The sequence below is a fragment of the Zygotorulaspora mrakii genome, chromosome 2 (assembly GCF_013402915.1).
Source record: "Zygotorulaspora mrakii chromosome 2, complete sequence".
Lineage (NCBI taxonomy): Eukaryota > Fungi > Ascomycota > Saccharomycetes > Saccharomycetales > Saccharomycetaceae > Zygotorulaspora > Zygotorulaspora mrakii.
Window position 1 is genome coordinate 312,978 of NC_050720.1, and position 15,205 is coordinate 328,182.

The window sequence follows — 15,205 nt, forward strand, 5'->3', positions numbered from 1 at the left end:
GATTAGATTTTTCACGTTATTATCCTTCTTAGCTTCCTGTTTACTACTATAAGTAGAAAAATTCCAAATAGCACATTTAGAATGACAGACCATCTGCATGGTAAGAAGCTATTCAACAAAGATTTTCGGAACGCATCCATTATAGTTTTGATGTGTGTTGCAGGCATTGAGGGACTCCTCAAATAAGCATTATCTTTGAGTAAAGTTAGCAGCAGATCATCATCTTTTCCAAGGAGTGCTTCACTAAGCTCTCCTCTAAGAGAATTTGTGAACATTGTTAACGCAATTGACACGCTGAGAACATTCCCCAGGGAGCGGAATAGGAAATTTACACTCGTTGAGGAAGCCTGTCCCTTTCTTCCTACTTTCGCAACATTGAATAGCATAACAGTAACATTTTGTGAGCCCTGGGAGAACCCAAGAGTACTTATACCGAATATCATTCTGACATTGAAGAATGGATTTATTTTGTCTCCAGCCATCACTGGGGAACTATTTCGAACAGCTTGGTAGATGCCAGCGTACCCGAACAGAGTTAGCAATGTCATCAGAAACAGCAAAACTGCCGAGTAATATATTGTGGCATGACGATCAGTGTTCGAGAACTTTTTAACTATCCAACCTGACCAAAGAGCTCCTGCTGCAGACGAGATGACAACACACATGATATACCAGCCAGATTGACTGACACTCACGCCCCAGATTAGCTGAAGGTATAATGGAACCACAAACAAGCATGTATAGTTTATTAAAGCAACCAACCCATATATAATGGCAACTAATCCAAGAGTACCTTTTATGACTGAAAAAGGTATAATGTTCTCAACTGCAACGTAATTTTCAACAAATGCAAAAGTAAGTAATGATGAAACGAAGATCACTAAACTGGCTTTCTTATGAGGTGGCCATGATACATGTTCTAATGATCCATCATTATTGTTTGAAAGAAGAACAATGAATGAAGATATCATCAGTAATAAACACAGACTCCCACCAAAATCTATTTTTTTCCAAGATTTCTTGGTGTCCTCGTTGTAGTCCCATACATATTTCCAGGAGAGATACAACGGAGCAATGCAAAAAGGTATTTGCGGAATGAATAATCCACTGACTCCGAAATATTCCAACAATATACCTCCTAGTGGACCCCCAATCGACTGAAAAATGGCCCACAGCACTGATCCATAACCCCAGTATTTCGCCCTTTCTGAAAGGGGAACCATATCTGATAGAATGATGTTGGTCATTGCACTCGTTCCAGAACCACCGATCCCGCATATTGCTCGAGCAATTGCCAGTTGTGGAATGGTTCTGGCTACGGAACAGAAAATGATACCGATAGCAAATACAAATTGTCCAAAGAGTAAGCACTTTCTCCTTCCAATGATATCACTTATTTTACCGTATAAAGGCTGAGCGCTGCATGTAGTAAGCAAGTAACTCGTAGCCACCCATGTAACTAAGGAGGCTTGCTGAAATCTCGAAGCAACATCATTTATCGTTGTCGACACAATGGTTCCATCCAAAGCTGAGAGAGCAGAGCTCGTCCATAGAGACGCTAACACTAAGGGGAACGTATGTGGATCTCGCAGATCAAGTTCCAAATCTTCCTGCTCCGCTCCCTCAAAGCTTTCCTGTTCAACTTTCGTCCCGGATTTCCCCTGTCTATCCTCGACATCATAAAAGTTACTGTCGGGAGTTGCTGTGCTCATATCAGCAGGTGTACTATTAAAAGAATCTAGTTCATATCGGTCTTCGCCCATTTTTCCTACAAAGCTTCGCAGAATCGACAACGGTCAATACAATCGCTGATTGAGAATGTCAAGATGAAAAGCCTGTCTGTTATTGTCTCTTGGCCCATTAATAGAGAGGGCTCTTTTTACTTTCAAAAAGAATCTCGCTATGTTCGATCGTATTGCTGCTTTCCTTTTTAGAATGATGACTAAAGTTATATAATGATCTTGAATATCTTCCGTGGGAAATTCACCACAAATGCTAAGAAATGTCATTCGTGCATCCTTTTCCGAGCGAATAATTGATCCAAATATCGCTGTCATTTAAGCTTTGCTACCGTAGAAAGCTTCTTTGGACGACAAATGCACCACCTCTATGCAGGAATTATCAGTAGCGACCATAAGGAAACCTGCAGGATCGTCGCGACTCCGGAAGACATAGCCGCATTTCTTTTAAGACTTCCATGCTTAGGATAGTAGTTTAGTATTATGTTTAAGCAATGAGCTTTCCATCTAATCTCAATGAATCAAGCACTGGCATAATTTTATGTTGACGATCGTCATTGTAGTTTAGTTTATTGGTCAGAACAGACTTTTCACGCCTCTTTTTAATATTTTGTTTATCTTTGATAATAATCAGTGCAGTTAATTAAAAAAAAATGACTACGGACCTAACTAAAAAATAGTATAAATTTGGAACATCAACTGTTAACGAAGAACATAAGTTTTCGATGTTAACTATCAACTTAAGTTTTGAAAGCTTCTTCACCGATGTTGTAGTCTATTGCACTATTTATAATATACAAAGATTATATAGACATTTAAAATTGAAAGAATGCCTGCCTTAATTTATTTTATATCAATCATCAAGTCATTATTTTCAACACTTGGATCGACGAATTCTCTACTTGCACCAGCTAATAGCTCCCGCCTGATTTCAGGACCAATGTCTTTGTGCCCTTTTTGGCGTACAGTTTCCAACAGGAAGTCTCTTTGATCTTGCGTGATATCGTTTTTGTAACGCTGTGCAAATGTTAAAAATGCCTTATGCCATACGACAGGCAGTGTCCTTGTGGCATCCTCATAGTTACTACCATCTTCGAGAACTCTAAATCTCATAAAATAGTAGACACATTCGTCAACAGTCTGGTAGGGCAATGCATACTTTTTGTCCAAGAGAACTCTGATAAACACAGCCGTGGAGGGTGAAAATGGTAACCTCAGTAAATAACTTAATGCAGCAGACGAATGTAGGACGGGAATTGATACTTTTGCGAGGATACTTCCTGCGATGGTAGCTTCACGAACATTGCAACCCGACTCGGCTAAAGGAAACAGGAAACCTTTGAAAAATGCACTTGGCTTATAAAGGGATTTTTTCAATGCACGGTAGACATGGTAATTTAAAGAATGATCTTGACTTCTCTCAATTTCTTCACGGAATCTCTCGTACAAAATTAAAGTAACAAATTTCTGAGATTCTTTGGCCGACATATTAGAAACGAAGAGCTTTGTTGCTTCATAGACCACATGAGGGGACCATTGTTCCGGGAAAGTCACGTAGAGCACATCTTGCCAGTTCCTCAAAGAAGGAATAACTTTGAAAAGTTTGGGTAGCTTACCGTGTGTCCATGTCGATAAGATGGTACCGATTGTGGTGTAAGCTCTAATAACCTTTTCAGGCAAAGCAACACCCTCTCCTCTCATTGCCTTTTCACGAAGGTCTTCCTCCGGCTGCTGCGGCACATTACCTGCTGATTCGTTTATTTCATCATCATGTTCCATTTCCTTCTCTTTGATAGAAGCCATGATTTTATCTGCAAGATTGTAACTACCACTCGAGGCATTATAGTCGCCCGAGCCCTTGAAATATTGTTCAAACATCGCATTATCTTCTTCATCTATTTCTACGATTTCTTCCTCTTCATTTTCTACTCCCTCTCCATGATACTCGTCAAAATCAGAAATGTTCCCTGAGTTTCCATCCTCATCTTCATCTTCCTCTTCCTCTTCACCAGAGCCATCATGATATTGCATGGACTTGAATCTAGCAGAATTATTTTTAGCTTCTTGTAGCTGTTTATCCTCTTCAACAGCAATTTCATCCTGCTGCTGCTTCGCCAGCTGCAAAATTTTTCTAGATGTATTGGAATCTATAAACTCTTCATGCTCATCAGCATCATCCTCCCTCTTTGAAGTTGTTTTGCCATGGGCCTTTCTCAAAGTACCTTGTACGGAGTCGAGATCCTTCAAAAGAGGGTCATGCCTTTGTTTCCTTGATCTTGCATTGGCCACTTTACCCATGCTTGCTGGCAGTATTTCAATTAAAGTAATAGCTACAGCGTTTATTATTTAAAATACTCTGACTATATTGAGGTTGGTCTCTCATCTCATCGATTTTTTTTAAGCTATAAAAATTTTTCAATGCTTACAGAACGCCGCGGATCGCATCCACTTCAAAAAACGACAGTAAATCTGATTCAAGTCCAGAAAGGACTGCGGAAAACAAAACAAGATCAAACAACTTCAAACATCATGGGCCAAGAATGGTGGGCGCGTTGTGCATGCACTCAATACAAATATTTGAGCTAGTTGTCTATTGTCTGAAGAAATTGTATAGTTTGGGAACCGAACGTTTCTCTCAGTATTTGTGCAAACCATACCAAGAGCCCTCCAGACCCCACAACGTAGAGAACAATACAGGGACCCCATCCTGTCAAAACACAAACATCTGCAGTGGTGCTAAACATCAGGAACACAAATGAACCGGTTCTCAAAATCCTCTTCTTGTCAGGGTCAAAAGTTTTGCGGAAAGCTGACACCGTTTGATCAATATTCATCCTTTCCATTTCTTGTGATGCCAATGAAACGAGCTCAGACTCTGAGCTCATATTAGCAGGAACCGTAACCGGCAATGTCACCGGAATAGTGCAGAATTCAGTCGTATTTTTATCCGCTTCCAACAAAAGAGTCAAGCCCCTAGAAATTCGTATTAAGTCTTGAGAGATTTTTTCCATGCTGTTGCTTTCGAGATGTAGCTGACGTAGCTTTACATTCAGCAGCATGCCAAAGGTAGCCATCAGATTATCGTCTCCTGCGTATTTTGCCTTTGCAGAATCAAACTGGTTCCTGATCTCGGTCAGGACATCATTCCTGAAGTCCGCTTCATCATCAAAATCACTATAATCTAGCCGAAGACAACTAAAGGATTCTTCCAGCGATTCATCTAGTGTTCCACCTAGTGAGCCCAGCACGGGGCCACTGGCAGAATCGGTTTTCGAACAGAGGCACACCTTTAAAAGCAGACAGCCTGCAAAAGCCCTCAAAAGGAAGCGCCATAGCCACATTGTACTTGGAAATATTAATGGTAACTATATAAAGTTTGATTTTATGCAATGGGACCAAACTGATTAACTCCAAAGCAATCTTCTTTGGAGAGAAGAAATCAATGACGCCTCTGATACTGAAATCAGAACAAAATGTTCATACCACACAAGAAGAGAATAAATTTCAATAATACTGCAGTACCTACAGCTAGTAATTCTATGTTCTCACAGGTTTTTGTGGCGCCACCATCAAAGAACGTCAGTCACTTTCTCTGCATCTCGGAAATCACGCGATATTCACATGCTCTTCTTGGAGCACCAAAACAAGAAGACTTTTTGGCAGTTGAGTGCCTACAGAGAAGAGATCAAAGTGAGAAGAGATCGAGTATAAGCTGCAGTTGAAAATAGAAGAATCGAGCCTAAATAATTTTGCTTCATCTCACGAACACCTCGGAAAATGGTTAAAAGAGCTGCAAGCGCGGGTCTTGAAAATGGGAACCATGTCAATGGCAAGAGAGTCTCGAAAGCTCATGCTTCGCATATAATAAACACTCAGGATGACTATAAGCATTTGTACATGTCAGTGCAACCCTTGGATATCTTCTGCTGGGGTACTGGATCTATGTGTGAATTGGGATTGGGTCCATTGGCCAAGAACAAAGAAGTCAAGAGGCCTAGATTAAACCCATACTTGCCCCATGATTCTTCGAAGATAGTTTCGTTTGCCGTTGGTGGGATGCATACCATTGCTGTTGATTCAGAAGATAACATATGGTCTTGGGGCTGTAATGATGTTGGAGCTCTTGGCAGGGACACTTCTGGTGCTGTTGAGAAATTGAAAGATATGGATGCAGACGATTCTAATGATGACGAGGACGGTGATTTGAATGCGTGCGAATCGACACCTACGAAAATTCCAAGGGAATCACTGCCTCCACTTGCAAAAGGTCATAAGGTCGTCCAACTAGCGGCAACTGATAACATGAGCTGTGTGTTGTTCAGTAATGGCGAAACATACGCATGGGGGACATTCCGTTGCAATGAGGGCATCTTAGGGTTTTATCGAGAAGAAATTAAGATTCAACGTACACCATGGAAAGTTCCTGCCTTCTCCAAGTTTCAGATTGTTCAATTGGCGCCTGGGAAAGATCATATCCTATTTTTGGATGAAGAGGGATATGTGTTTGCCTGGGGCAATGGACAACAACATCAGTTGGGTAGGAAAATAATGGAACGTTTCCGTTTAAAGACTTTGGATCCAAGACCTTTTGGTTTGAAAAATATCAAGTACATTGCTGCTGGTGAAAATCATAATTTTGCCTTGACCAGAGATAATAAATTGGTCAGTTGGGGTTTGAATCAGTTTGGTCAATGCGGGACATCTGAAGAAATAGAGGATGGTGCTCTGGTCACAAAACCAAAACAAGTCATCCTTCCTGAGGATTGCACTGTAAAAATGGTCTCTGCTGGTGAACATCATTCTCTAGTTCTATCTCAAAATGGTGATTTGTACAGTTTCGGTAGAATAGATATGTTTGAAATTGGTATTGCAAAGAGTGACCTTCCAGAGTATAGTTATACGGATGTTCATGATAAAATTCGTGCAGTTCCAATTCCAACAAAATTAAAAAATGTTCCAAAATTTAAAAGTATATCCGCTGGATCTCATCACAGTGTTGCTGTGGCACAAAATGGAATTGCTTATTCGTGGGGATTCGGTGAAACTTACGCTGTCGGTTTAGGGCCTTCTGGTGAAGACACCGAAGTTCCGACAAGAATCAAGAATACTGCTACTCAGGATCACAACATTATTATGGCCGGTTGCGGTGGCCAATTTTCTGTTTCAGGGGGGATTAAATTGTCTGAACAAGACGCTGAAAAGAGGGCAGATGAAATGGATGATTAAACTTGTGCTCTGTGAAGAGCAAACCATATTTTTTAAATATAGATAAATAATCAAAAGTTACATGTATTTTAAATGACATTTCACTAAAATGTTCATAGGCTAATAAATGGAAGAGTCCATAGCATAAATCTTGTATTTTTTTGAAGAGAAAAAAACCTTCATTAACTGACTTTCTATATAAGTAGATAACTCAAACGTTAATTGAGCAACGTCTTTATAAAATTTTGAATATACAAAGCTGGAAAAAGTGCAAAACATCTAATTATTTTGTGTTTGGTCGAGTCTGACTTTGAAACCGTGCTGCAATAAATGTCTTTTCACATCATTAACGGTGTATTCACCTCTATGAAACATACCGGCACCCAAACAAGCATCTGCACGGGTCATCTCGAATGCTTCTTTGAAATGTCCAGGATTACCGGCACCACTTGACGCGATTACCGGTACTTTAACTGCATTTTTTACATGCTCAATAAGCTCAAGATCATATCCCGAGTTAGAACCATCTTTATCAATGCAATTTAATAAAATTTCACCTGCACCTAGAGCCTCCGATGCTTTTGTGAGTTCCCAAACACCTAAGTCTCTAGACTCTCTCCCGCCTTTGATAGTACACTGGTACCAACACCATGTCCTCCCCTCATTATCAGGAAATCTTGATTGGAATGTCTTGTTTTTTGTTTCGTTTGGGCTATTAACGTATACTTTCTTTGGATCTACTGATACCACGACTGCTTGCGCACCGTAGGCCTTCGATATAGTCTCAATGGGCGAAGTTCCATCTCCGGTGCAACCGTTAGAGTAATAATTTTCAGCAGCATACACGGCATCAGTACCTATAGAAACTTTGTCAGCCCCAGATCTGAAGTAAAGATTTGCAACTTCGTGAGCAGGTATCTTCGTCCCGTCTAAATCCACAATATCTTTAATACCACCGCCGACTGTAAGAGGAACAAAAATAGTTTGTGCAGCTCTTTTCAAAACTTCGAGCATAGGCGTATCTTTAAGTGGGCAATCCCTGAAAGATGTTATGTTCAAGAAAGTCACTTCATCTGCACCCTGCTCATAGTATTTTTGAGCCATTTCTACCGGTTTACCCAAGTTTCTCACATCATTGCCACTTGTCTTCTCGCGAACATCGTACTGATCACCTTTCGTAACGACTAAGTCACCCTGATCGTTGGTACGGACATCAAGACAAGCGATGATTCTTCTCGTCAAACCATTATTTGAATAATCATTTTCTGCTAAGGACTTCTCCTCATCCGTATAATGAGTTACGGGATGCCTTTGTTTCAAGAAATTGTCAAGCACATCTAGACCCGCTTTACTCGATTTTTCGGGATGAAACTGTGTTGCGAAGACATTGCCTCTACAAACAGCAGCAACGAATTCTTCATCACCGTACCGCGCTTTAGCGATTTTCCAGCCCCCTTCATGTAATTTCTTTTCAGTCTCTGGCGTCAATATAGCCGCATATGAATGAACAAAATAAAACCTTTTGAATGGGTCAATTCCAAATAATGACTGTTCACCGTCGATGGTACATGTGTTCCAGCCAATTTCAGGGACCGATTTAGTGGATTCATCAAACCTGGAGAGTTTCATATCAACTATCTCCAAACCTTTACTCGTCGGACTCTCAGAGGAAGCTGAAAATAATGCCTGCAAACCAACACAGATACCCATAATTGGTTTTCCTCCTTTAACATAGTCCATGATCGGCTTCTCAAATCCACGAGAGTATAGATTATCGACAAAGTGCCCAAAATTACCCACCCCTGGAAGAATCAACAAAGATGCGTTAGCTAGATCAGGATCGTCTGCACTTTTCACTAAGTGAACATCATATCCAAGATACTCAATGGCATTTGTTAGGGACTGAAGGTTCCCACTTTCAACGTCAATGATGTGAACTACAGTCATCTTAATCTATCTTCAACTTAGTTTACTAGCCTGCGATATCCACATGCGTTCGAGATTAAGTTTAGCATGCTTCAAGTTATATCTCGAATGAACTTTGTATATACTCACAATATCTGAGTCACCCATATCTCTGAAGTATAAATGCGGTGAATGGGTGTTTTGAAAAAATTTCAATATAACAGCGGTTATGAACCTCAAGCAGAACGATGAGACCAGCTATCGATCCTTCAACGTAAGAGATAGGCATTATACTTTTTGTAGTTTCTCTTTATGTAAATGATTTATATATCTTGCAACCACTTGTTTCTTTGGTTGCAGTTATAAAAATTGGGCGAAAAGATAGTTGAACGAAACTGATATTACTTTTACTCACGGCATTCAACGAGGCATGTGAGTGTCATTAAAATAGTCATTTTATTTTTTGTTAAGATTTCTTCTTTCTCTGACGGCAGCAGCCAACTTTCTTAAAACTCCTTCAGTGGTTTCCCAACTTATACAACCGTCAGTGATGGAAACACCATATTTCAATCCTGATTTTCCCTCTGGTGGAATATTTTGCTTACCTTCGTTGATATTCGACTCAATCATAACACCTATAATGGAGTTCTCACCGTTAGCAATCTGTTCGGCAACAACATCGTTAACTTTTGGTTGATTTCTGAAATCTTTGTTCGAGTTACCGTGAGAATAGTCAATCATTAAACCGTTGGAGCCTGGAGCTAACTGTTTCTTGGCTTCTGCAACGGACTGAGCGTCATAATTAGTACCCTTCTTACCACCTCTCAGGATAATGAAACAGTTTTCATTACCCCTGGTAGTTGTAATGGCAGCGACACCATGTTTGGTGACACCCATGAAATGATGTGGATGAGAAGCGGCTTGAACTGCATCAATAGCAACATCCAAAGTACCATCAGTACCGTTTTTAAAACCAACTGGGAATGATAATCCGGAAGCTAATTCTCTATGAAGTTGAGATTCGGTAGTTCTTGCACCAATAGCACCAAATGATAGCAAATCAGCCAGGAATTGAGGAGAGATAGTATCCAGCATTTCAGAACCGATTGGTACTCCGATATCGGTTAAAGTAACAAATAATTGTCTAGCAAATTGTAAACCTTTGTTAATGTTGAAACTGTTGTTCAACTCTGGATCATTGATTAGACCCTTCCAGCCGACGGTCGTTCTTGGCTTTTCTAAGTAGGCTCTCATTATAATACATAGGTCACCTTTCAACTCATCTGATAATTTTTTCAATCTTTGCGCATATTCTGCTGCTGCATCTAAATCATGAATTGAGCATGGTCCAACAATAACCAACAACCTGTCATCTCTGCCTGTCAAAATCTCAATAGACTCTTTTCTCCCTCTCTTAGCGGTTGCTAAACTTTGTTGTGTGGCTGGAACCTGGACTTGTAATAGGGCAGGGGAAACTAATGGATCGTAACCAAGAATTCTTACGTCCTCGTTTGATTCTGAAGAATCAGAGGCTGGAAACATTGGTGATTCTGACATTGTTTTGCACTTTTTGTTTTCTTGATATAGTACTAAACCTTACTTGTGTCAAGCTGATTTATGCTGCTACCTGTGATTTAATATAATGATTAATTATTCAAGTCCACTACTATTCCTGTAATTAAAAAAAGCGGAAAAAACAGTATACGTGCAAGGTTGTTACCGAATTATATAAATCTCCCGGCGCAACATGCACTTGATCATCACAACAAAACAAGAACAGAAACCAGAGCTGACTCACAGATACAGCTTCAGGAGCTCGTGGACTGACTTTCAGACGAACAAGGCACATTTCCATTTCAAATATGAAAAATTTTCATGTTTCTTCCTTCGTTAATACTGATTTACTTTTTTTTTTTCAATGCCTTCGAGAAACATTACTTCCATCAATATGCAGAGCCCATGGCGTGTGGGGCGGAGGAAATTTTCTATGAATTCAACGTCAGCCAACGAACGCCAGGAGCCCTTTGAGGGGTCATCTATAGCTTAGTGTCTGTATGCGACCTGGACCAGGAGTCAGGGGATAAGAGCTTGACCATAAAGACGACTCAAACCAGCATCACTCGAGGTATAATTCTGGTAGAGCTTTCGCTGCGAATAAGTAGATCTTTGCAGGGTGCAGGGCACACATTTAAGACGTTACGTACCCTTGCAAGACAATCTCTATGCAGGCATTCATGTTGCTGTCATGCAAGTATTTTTGATAGATCATGGAGCTGTAGTTAGTGTCTTGCTTCCTCCTCACTTGACTTGTTGTTGTGTAGCTTGCGCTTCTGAAAAGAGAAGATGATATGTTGCCATAGCAACGCTTCCATGATAAATAAAGAACAAAAAACATGGACGGCGAATGGCCAAGGGAAGCTTCGACACTGCAATGAGAGCTCGGAGCTGACTGTGCTAAGTAGCATGTACTTTAGGTCGAGTGTGCAAATATGGAATTTCACGCCTTACTCTGTATCTTTGATTCAGGAGGCTGCTCAAGCAAGGGTTTTGGGGAGACAGGAGCTGGTTGAGGTCATATAGATGTGCCTACGAAGGATTCAACCTTTTTCACGAGACTTAGATATTACGTCGTGAAATAAGCTTTAATGGCAGATTAGTAATTGCCTGGTGTCGAAGAGCGTGTAATGGCTTTGCGAGCGATAAGTGCTGGCATAACTTATCATTTGCTAGACTATCTGTGCCTACGTTAAGCTGTTGCATGAGAAGAACGAACAAATGATATTTTGAGCAGCTGTCTGATCGCCTCACTGGTTACTATTAAATAGTTTTGCGCGATTGACGCAACAAGAAAACAGTTTCCAAAATAGTTTTCAAACTAGAAAAAGTGTGTATAAATCTACCCAGAGAAACAAAACTGGAAATGTCCTGAGCCAGCTATCCCAATTGTGTCACATTTTATTCTCGCCCTGCTATCCGATGACCAGTTTTCTATTTTCGAAGCTTGAAAAATCAAAAAAAAACTGGAATTATAGAGAAGGCTTAATCAAAATAAATTCCTGGACAATGCTCAGAAAGCTGTTAAACAGACTATTCATGACATCCGGGAATAAAGTTATTGTGATTGCAGGGACAACTGGTGTTGGTAAATCACAGTTGTCTATTGAGTTAGCGAGCCGTTTCAATGGCGAAGTGATAAATTCTGACTCGATGCAGGTTTACAAGAAAATACCGATTATTACCAATAAGCATCCCTTGGAGGAGAGAAACCGAATTTCCCATCATGTTATGAATCATGTAGACTGGACTGAAGAATACTACTTGCACAGGTTTGAGAAGGAGTGTTTTGCAGCAATAGATGACATTCATAGCAGAGGGAAAACACCAATTATTGTGGGCGGTACGCATTATTACCTGCAAGTATTGCTTAACAAACACATGACTTCGGAGAAGCGGGCGCTAACAGATGAGCAAAAGAATATACTCTTTTCGAATAACCCAGAGATGGTTTATAAGACATTGAAGGATCATGATCCCGTTATCGCCAGCAAATTTCATCCAAACGATACAAGACGAGTTCAAAGGATGCTGGAGATATATTACGAAACAGGTAAAAGGCCGAGTGAACTATACTCTAAACAATCTACCCAGCTAAGATATGACACTTTATTTCTGTGGCTCCATAGTGACTACCAGCCGTTAGAATCGCGACTTGATGAAAGAGTGGACAACATGTTGGGAAGTGGAGGACTAGAAGAGATTGAAGAGCTTTACAGATTCTATAAGGATAATAAATACAGTCTTACGCAATGTGAAAACGGTGTTTGGCAAGTGATCGGGTTTAAGGAGTTTTTGCCCTGGCTAGAGAAGGAACAAAATATAACGTTGGAACAATGTACCGAGCGGATGAAGATAAGAACTAGACAATATGCTAAAAAGCAGGTTAAATGGATAAAGAAGATGCTGGTACCAGATGTTAAGGGTAATATATATATGTTAGACGCTTCTGATTTGACTCAATGGAACCTTCTCGTAGCAGACAGAGCCAAAAAAATCACCGAAGAGTTCATCCATGATCGTGAAATGACATATGATTTTGCACCAGAGAGACTGAAAACGCTGTTAGTCAGTCGAGATATTCCTGTTCGCAAACCCGATGACTGGAAGCAGTTCTCGTGCTCTATTTGCCTGGATCAGAAAGGCAAAAACCTAATCATTATCGGAGAAAAAAATTGGAACATACATTTGAGAAGTAAACGGCACAAGTCTAATTTGACAAAAGGGTTGCGAAAGCTCCAGTTTGAAAAGTGGAAAGCTGATCAAAGGGAGAAACATGTAATATGTGATTAATATCCACAGGAAACTTATACAGGCTTTTGATTTGAAACAATCAACTTCTCTTCGAGCTTTCGCTTTTGGTCTCTTCTAGTATTTTCAAATTCCTGAACTTCAATTAATAATGATTTTGTTGATTTTAAAAGGTTTTCATAGAACTGGCTACCACTTTCAATACTGCTCTTTACATCTTGTAAAAGGTTCCGAGAATACTTCAAATCTTCTATATATAGATTGTATGGTTCCAGCCGCTGTGTGGTCGTTTCGGCAGTCTGTTTTGTTAGCTTGGCTGATATTATGTCATTTTGAATTTTTTGGTGTGCAACATGTTTAATGTCCTGGTCGAAAAACTTGATGTGCGATCTGAAAAGCGGTTCAAAATTAGCTTCCCCAGTTTTCTTATATTCAGAAACAATTTTGGGGAGTATTCTATGTTCAGCAGATCTCGCCTCAACGTCCTGGATGTATTGTTCCCTGGCTCTCATTATCGAGAATGCTTCTTTAATAACTGGATTATTACTCTCGGGCAGCTTTATTGGTGCTGTGATAAGTTTCCTATCGATCGTTTCGAATAAGGAAGCAGTTTCATTGTCTACAGTTTTCCCTTGCTCAAGATACTCATTTAGTTTTGTCAACTTTTCATAGAAAGGTTTATTGGCCAGTGAGGACTCCTCTAAAACCCAATTTAATGTGCCAAATCTTTTCCGCAATTCCTCGTCAGTTTGATATTCTTCCCTCAGTATGCTTTGAACTTGATTAAGTAAATCATTTACTTGACCGTTCTTCTTTTTTTGATCTTTAATTACGTGTGTGATATGTTCCATTTCCTGTTCACTTGCAGGTTTGGTTTCTTGCGAGATTTCGAACTTTGGGATATTCTTATTGAGTAGTTTGTTCAGCGCTTGTAAAGGTTGACAAATATGCTGCTTGACGTATTCCTCCTGTCTTTCATTGAACCCAGTGCATGATTCCATTAAGCTTATTGGCAATAAATCTTTGAATAAAGAATCTTCTGGTCGAACCGTCGTTCGCAAGAAATCAGATATAGGTATCGACTTTACCATTGGTGCCGGTTTCACCTCTTCTAAGCTTGACGGTACAGGCTGTAAATATATGAAATCGTTTTCTCTTTGCGCATTCTTGAGCGCGGCAGTTACTTTCTTCATGAATTCTGGTTTCGAGGGCATTTCACTCTTGCTCAGACGCTCGATGGCGGCTGACAATGACTTTACCATTGCACCGTATTCACTTTTTTCGCCCAATGATATCCCCCTCCTGTAATCGACTACTGCTTCGAAATAATGTTTTTTCGATTCCAAATGTGAAATCCAATGACTTCTTATAAGCTCACTCTTCCGGGAATATATTATCGCCTGACTGTAGTAGACTACGACTTGCTGTGCCAATCGGGCTAAGATTGAATCTTTATGCGAGTCCTTTAGAGCTTTGAACCAAAAACACTCTTGCGCTTGACCTAGCATGATGCTTACTAAGGCCAAGCCGGTACTTTTGTCGAAAACTGGTTCCTTGGAGTCGTTAAGATGATCAAGTATATACTCAAAACACCCAGCACTGTACTGAAAAAATAGGCAAAGTTTTTTCAGTGAACTCACAGAACCATCATTAGCATCCAGGGCCAATATAGAATACATAGACCCGATATTATAAAGTACATTAAGACTCTCGAAAATCAACGAGTACTGAGAACAAGCATATGACTTCGGTGACAAAGTCTGAAACCAAGTGAACTCTATTTGATAGTCTGGGAACTTAATTTGCAAACATAATAAGTAAAACCAATACTGCTTTAGATTTTCTAATCTGGAATTTGAAACCTCTAGATCGCACATTTTCTCTCTCACTAGGGATATTTCGTCCAAGTCTGACGTAAAGAAAGATGATGTCTGGTAGGACATTGAGTCTATAACTTTAGATAATTCATTTCTAAGGTCGATATTTAAACTTCGCTTGAATGGTATGCATAGTAACTCGGTCATCTTGTCTCTTGAACTTTGTACGCCGTA

The 15,205-nt window shown here is 40.0% G+C and overlaps 8 protein-coding genes across 8 annotated transcripts; 2 read left to right on the top strand and 6 right to left on the bottom strand.

Moving 5' to 3' along the window:
* Nucleotides 1-11: 11 nt before the first annotated feature.
* Nucleotides 12-1,763, bottom strand: HG535_0B01710 (uncharacterized protein; the record flags this gene model as incomplete). Its single annotated transcript, XM_037286966.1, has 1 exon — nt 12-1,763. The coding sequence occupies one exon, from the start codon at nt 1,761-1,763 to the stop codon at nt 12-14; it is 1,752 nt and encodes a 583-aa protein (XP_037142861.1).
* Nucleotides 1,764-2,582: 819 nt separating this feature from the next.
* On the bottom strand, nt 2,583-4,037 carry ENP1 (snoRNA-binding rRNA-processing protein ENP1; the record flags this gene model as incomplete). Its single annotated transcript, XM_037286967.1, has 1 exon — nt 2,583-4,037. The coding sequence occupies one exon, from the start codon at nt 4,035-4,037 to the stop codon at nt 2,583-2,585; it is 1,455 nt and encodes a 484-aa protein (XP_037142862.1).
* Nucleotides 4,038-4,321: 284 nt separating this feature from the next.
* On the bottom strand, nt 4,322-5,080 carry HG535_0B01730 (uncharacterized protein; the record flags this gene model as incomplete). Its single annotated transcript, XM_037286968.1, has 1 exon — nt 4,322-5,080. One exon carries the CDS (start codon nt 5,078-5,080, stop codon nt 4,322-4,324), a length of 759 nt encoding a protein of 252 aa, XP_037142863.1.
* Nucleotides 5,081-5,516: 436 nt separating this feature from the next.
* On the top strand, nt 5,517-6,965 carry SRM1 (Ran guanyl-nucleotide exchange factor; the record flags this gene model as incomplete). Its single annotated transcript, XM_037286969.1, has 1 exon — nt 5,517-6,965. The coding sequence occupies one exon, from the start codon at nt 5,517-5,519 to the stop codon at nt 6,963-6,965; it is 1,449 nt and encodes a 482-aa protein (XP_037142864.1).
* A 258-nt stretch (nt 6,966-7,223) lies between these two features.
* Nucleotides 7,224-8,891, bottom strand: HIS7 (imidazoleglycerol-phosphate synthase; the record flags this gene model as incomplete). Its single annotated transcript, XM_037286970.1, has 1 exon — nt 7,224-8,891. One exon carries the CDS (start codon nt 8,889-8,891, stop codon nt 7,224-7,226), a length of 1,668 nt encoding a protein of 555 aa, XP_037142865.1.
* Nucleotides 8,892-9,305: 414 nt separating this feature from the next.
* ARO4 (3-deoxy-7-phosphoheptulonate synthase ARO4) lies at nt 9,306-10,406 on the bottom strand (the record flags this gene model as incomplete). The annotated part of the gene is made up of 1 exon (XM_037286971.1): nt 9,306-10,406. One exon carries the CDS (start codon nt 10,404-10,406, stop codon nt 9,306-9,308), a length of 1,101 nt encoding a protein of 366 aa, XP_037142866.1.
* Nucleotides 10,407-11,825: 1,419 nt separating this feature from the next.
* On the top strand, nt 11,826-13,196 carry MOD5 (tRNA dimethylallyltransferase; the record flags this gene model as incomplete). The annotated part of the gene is made up of 1 exon (XM_037286972.1): nt 11,826-13,196. The coding sequence occupies one exon, from the start codon at nt 11,826-11,828 to the stop codon at nt 13,194-13,196; it is 1,371 nt and encodes a 456-aa protein (XP_037142867.1).
* Nucleotides 13,197-13,210: 14 nt separating this feature from the next.
* On the bottom strand, nt 13,211-15,178 carry RIM20 (Rim20p; the record flags this gene model as incomplete). The annotated part of the gene is made up of 1 exon (XM_037286973.1): nt 13,211-15,178. One exon carries the CDS (start codon nt 15,176-15,178, stop codon nt 13,211-13,213), a length of 1,968 nt encoding a protein of 655 aa, XP_037142868.1.
* Between the last annotated feature and the right edge of the window lie 27 nt (nt 15,179-15,205).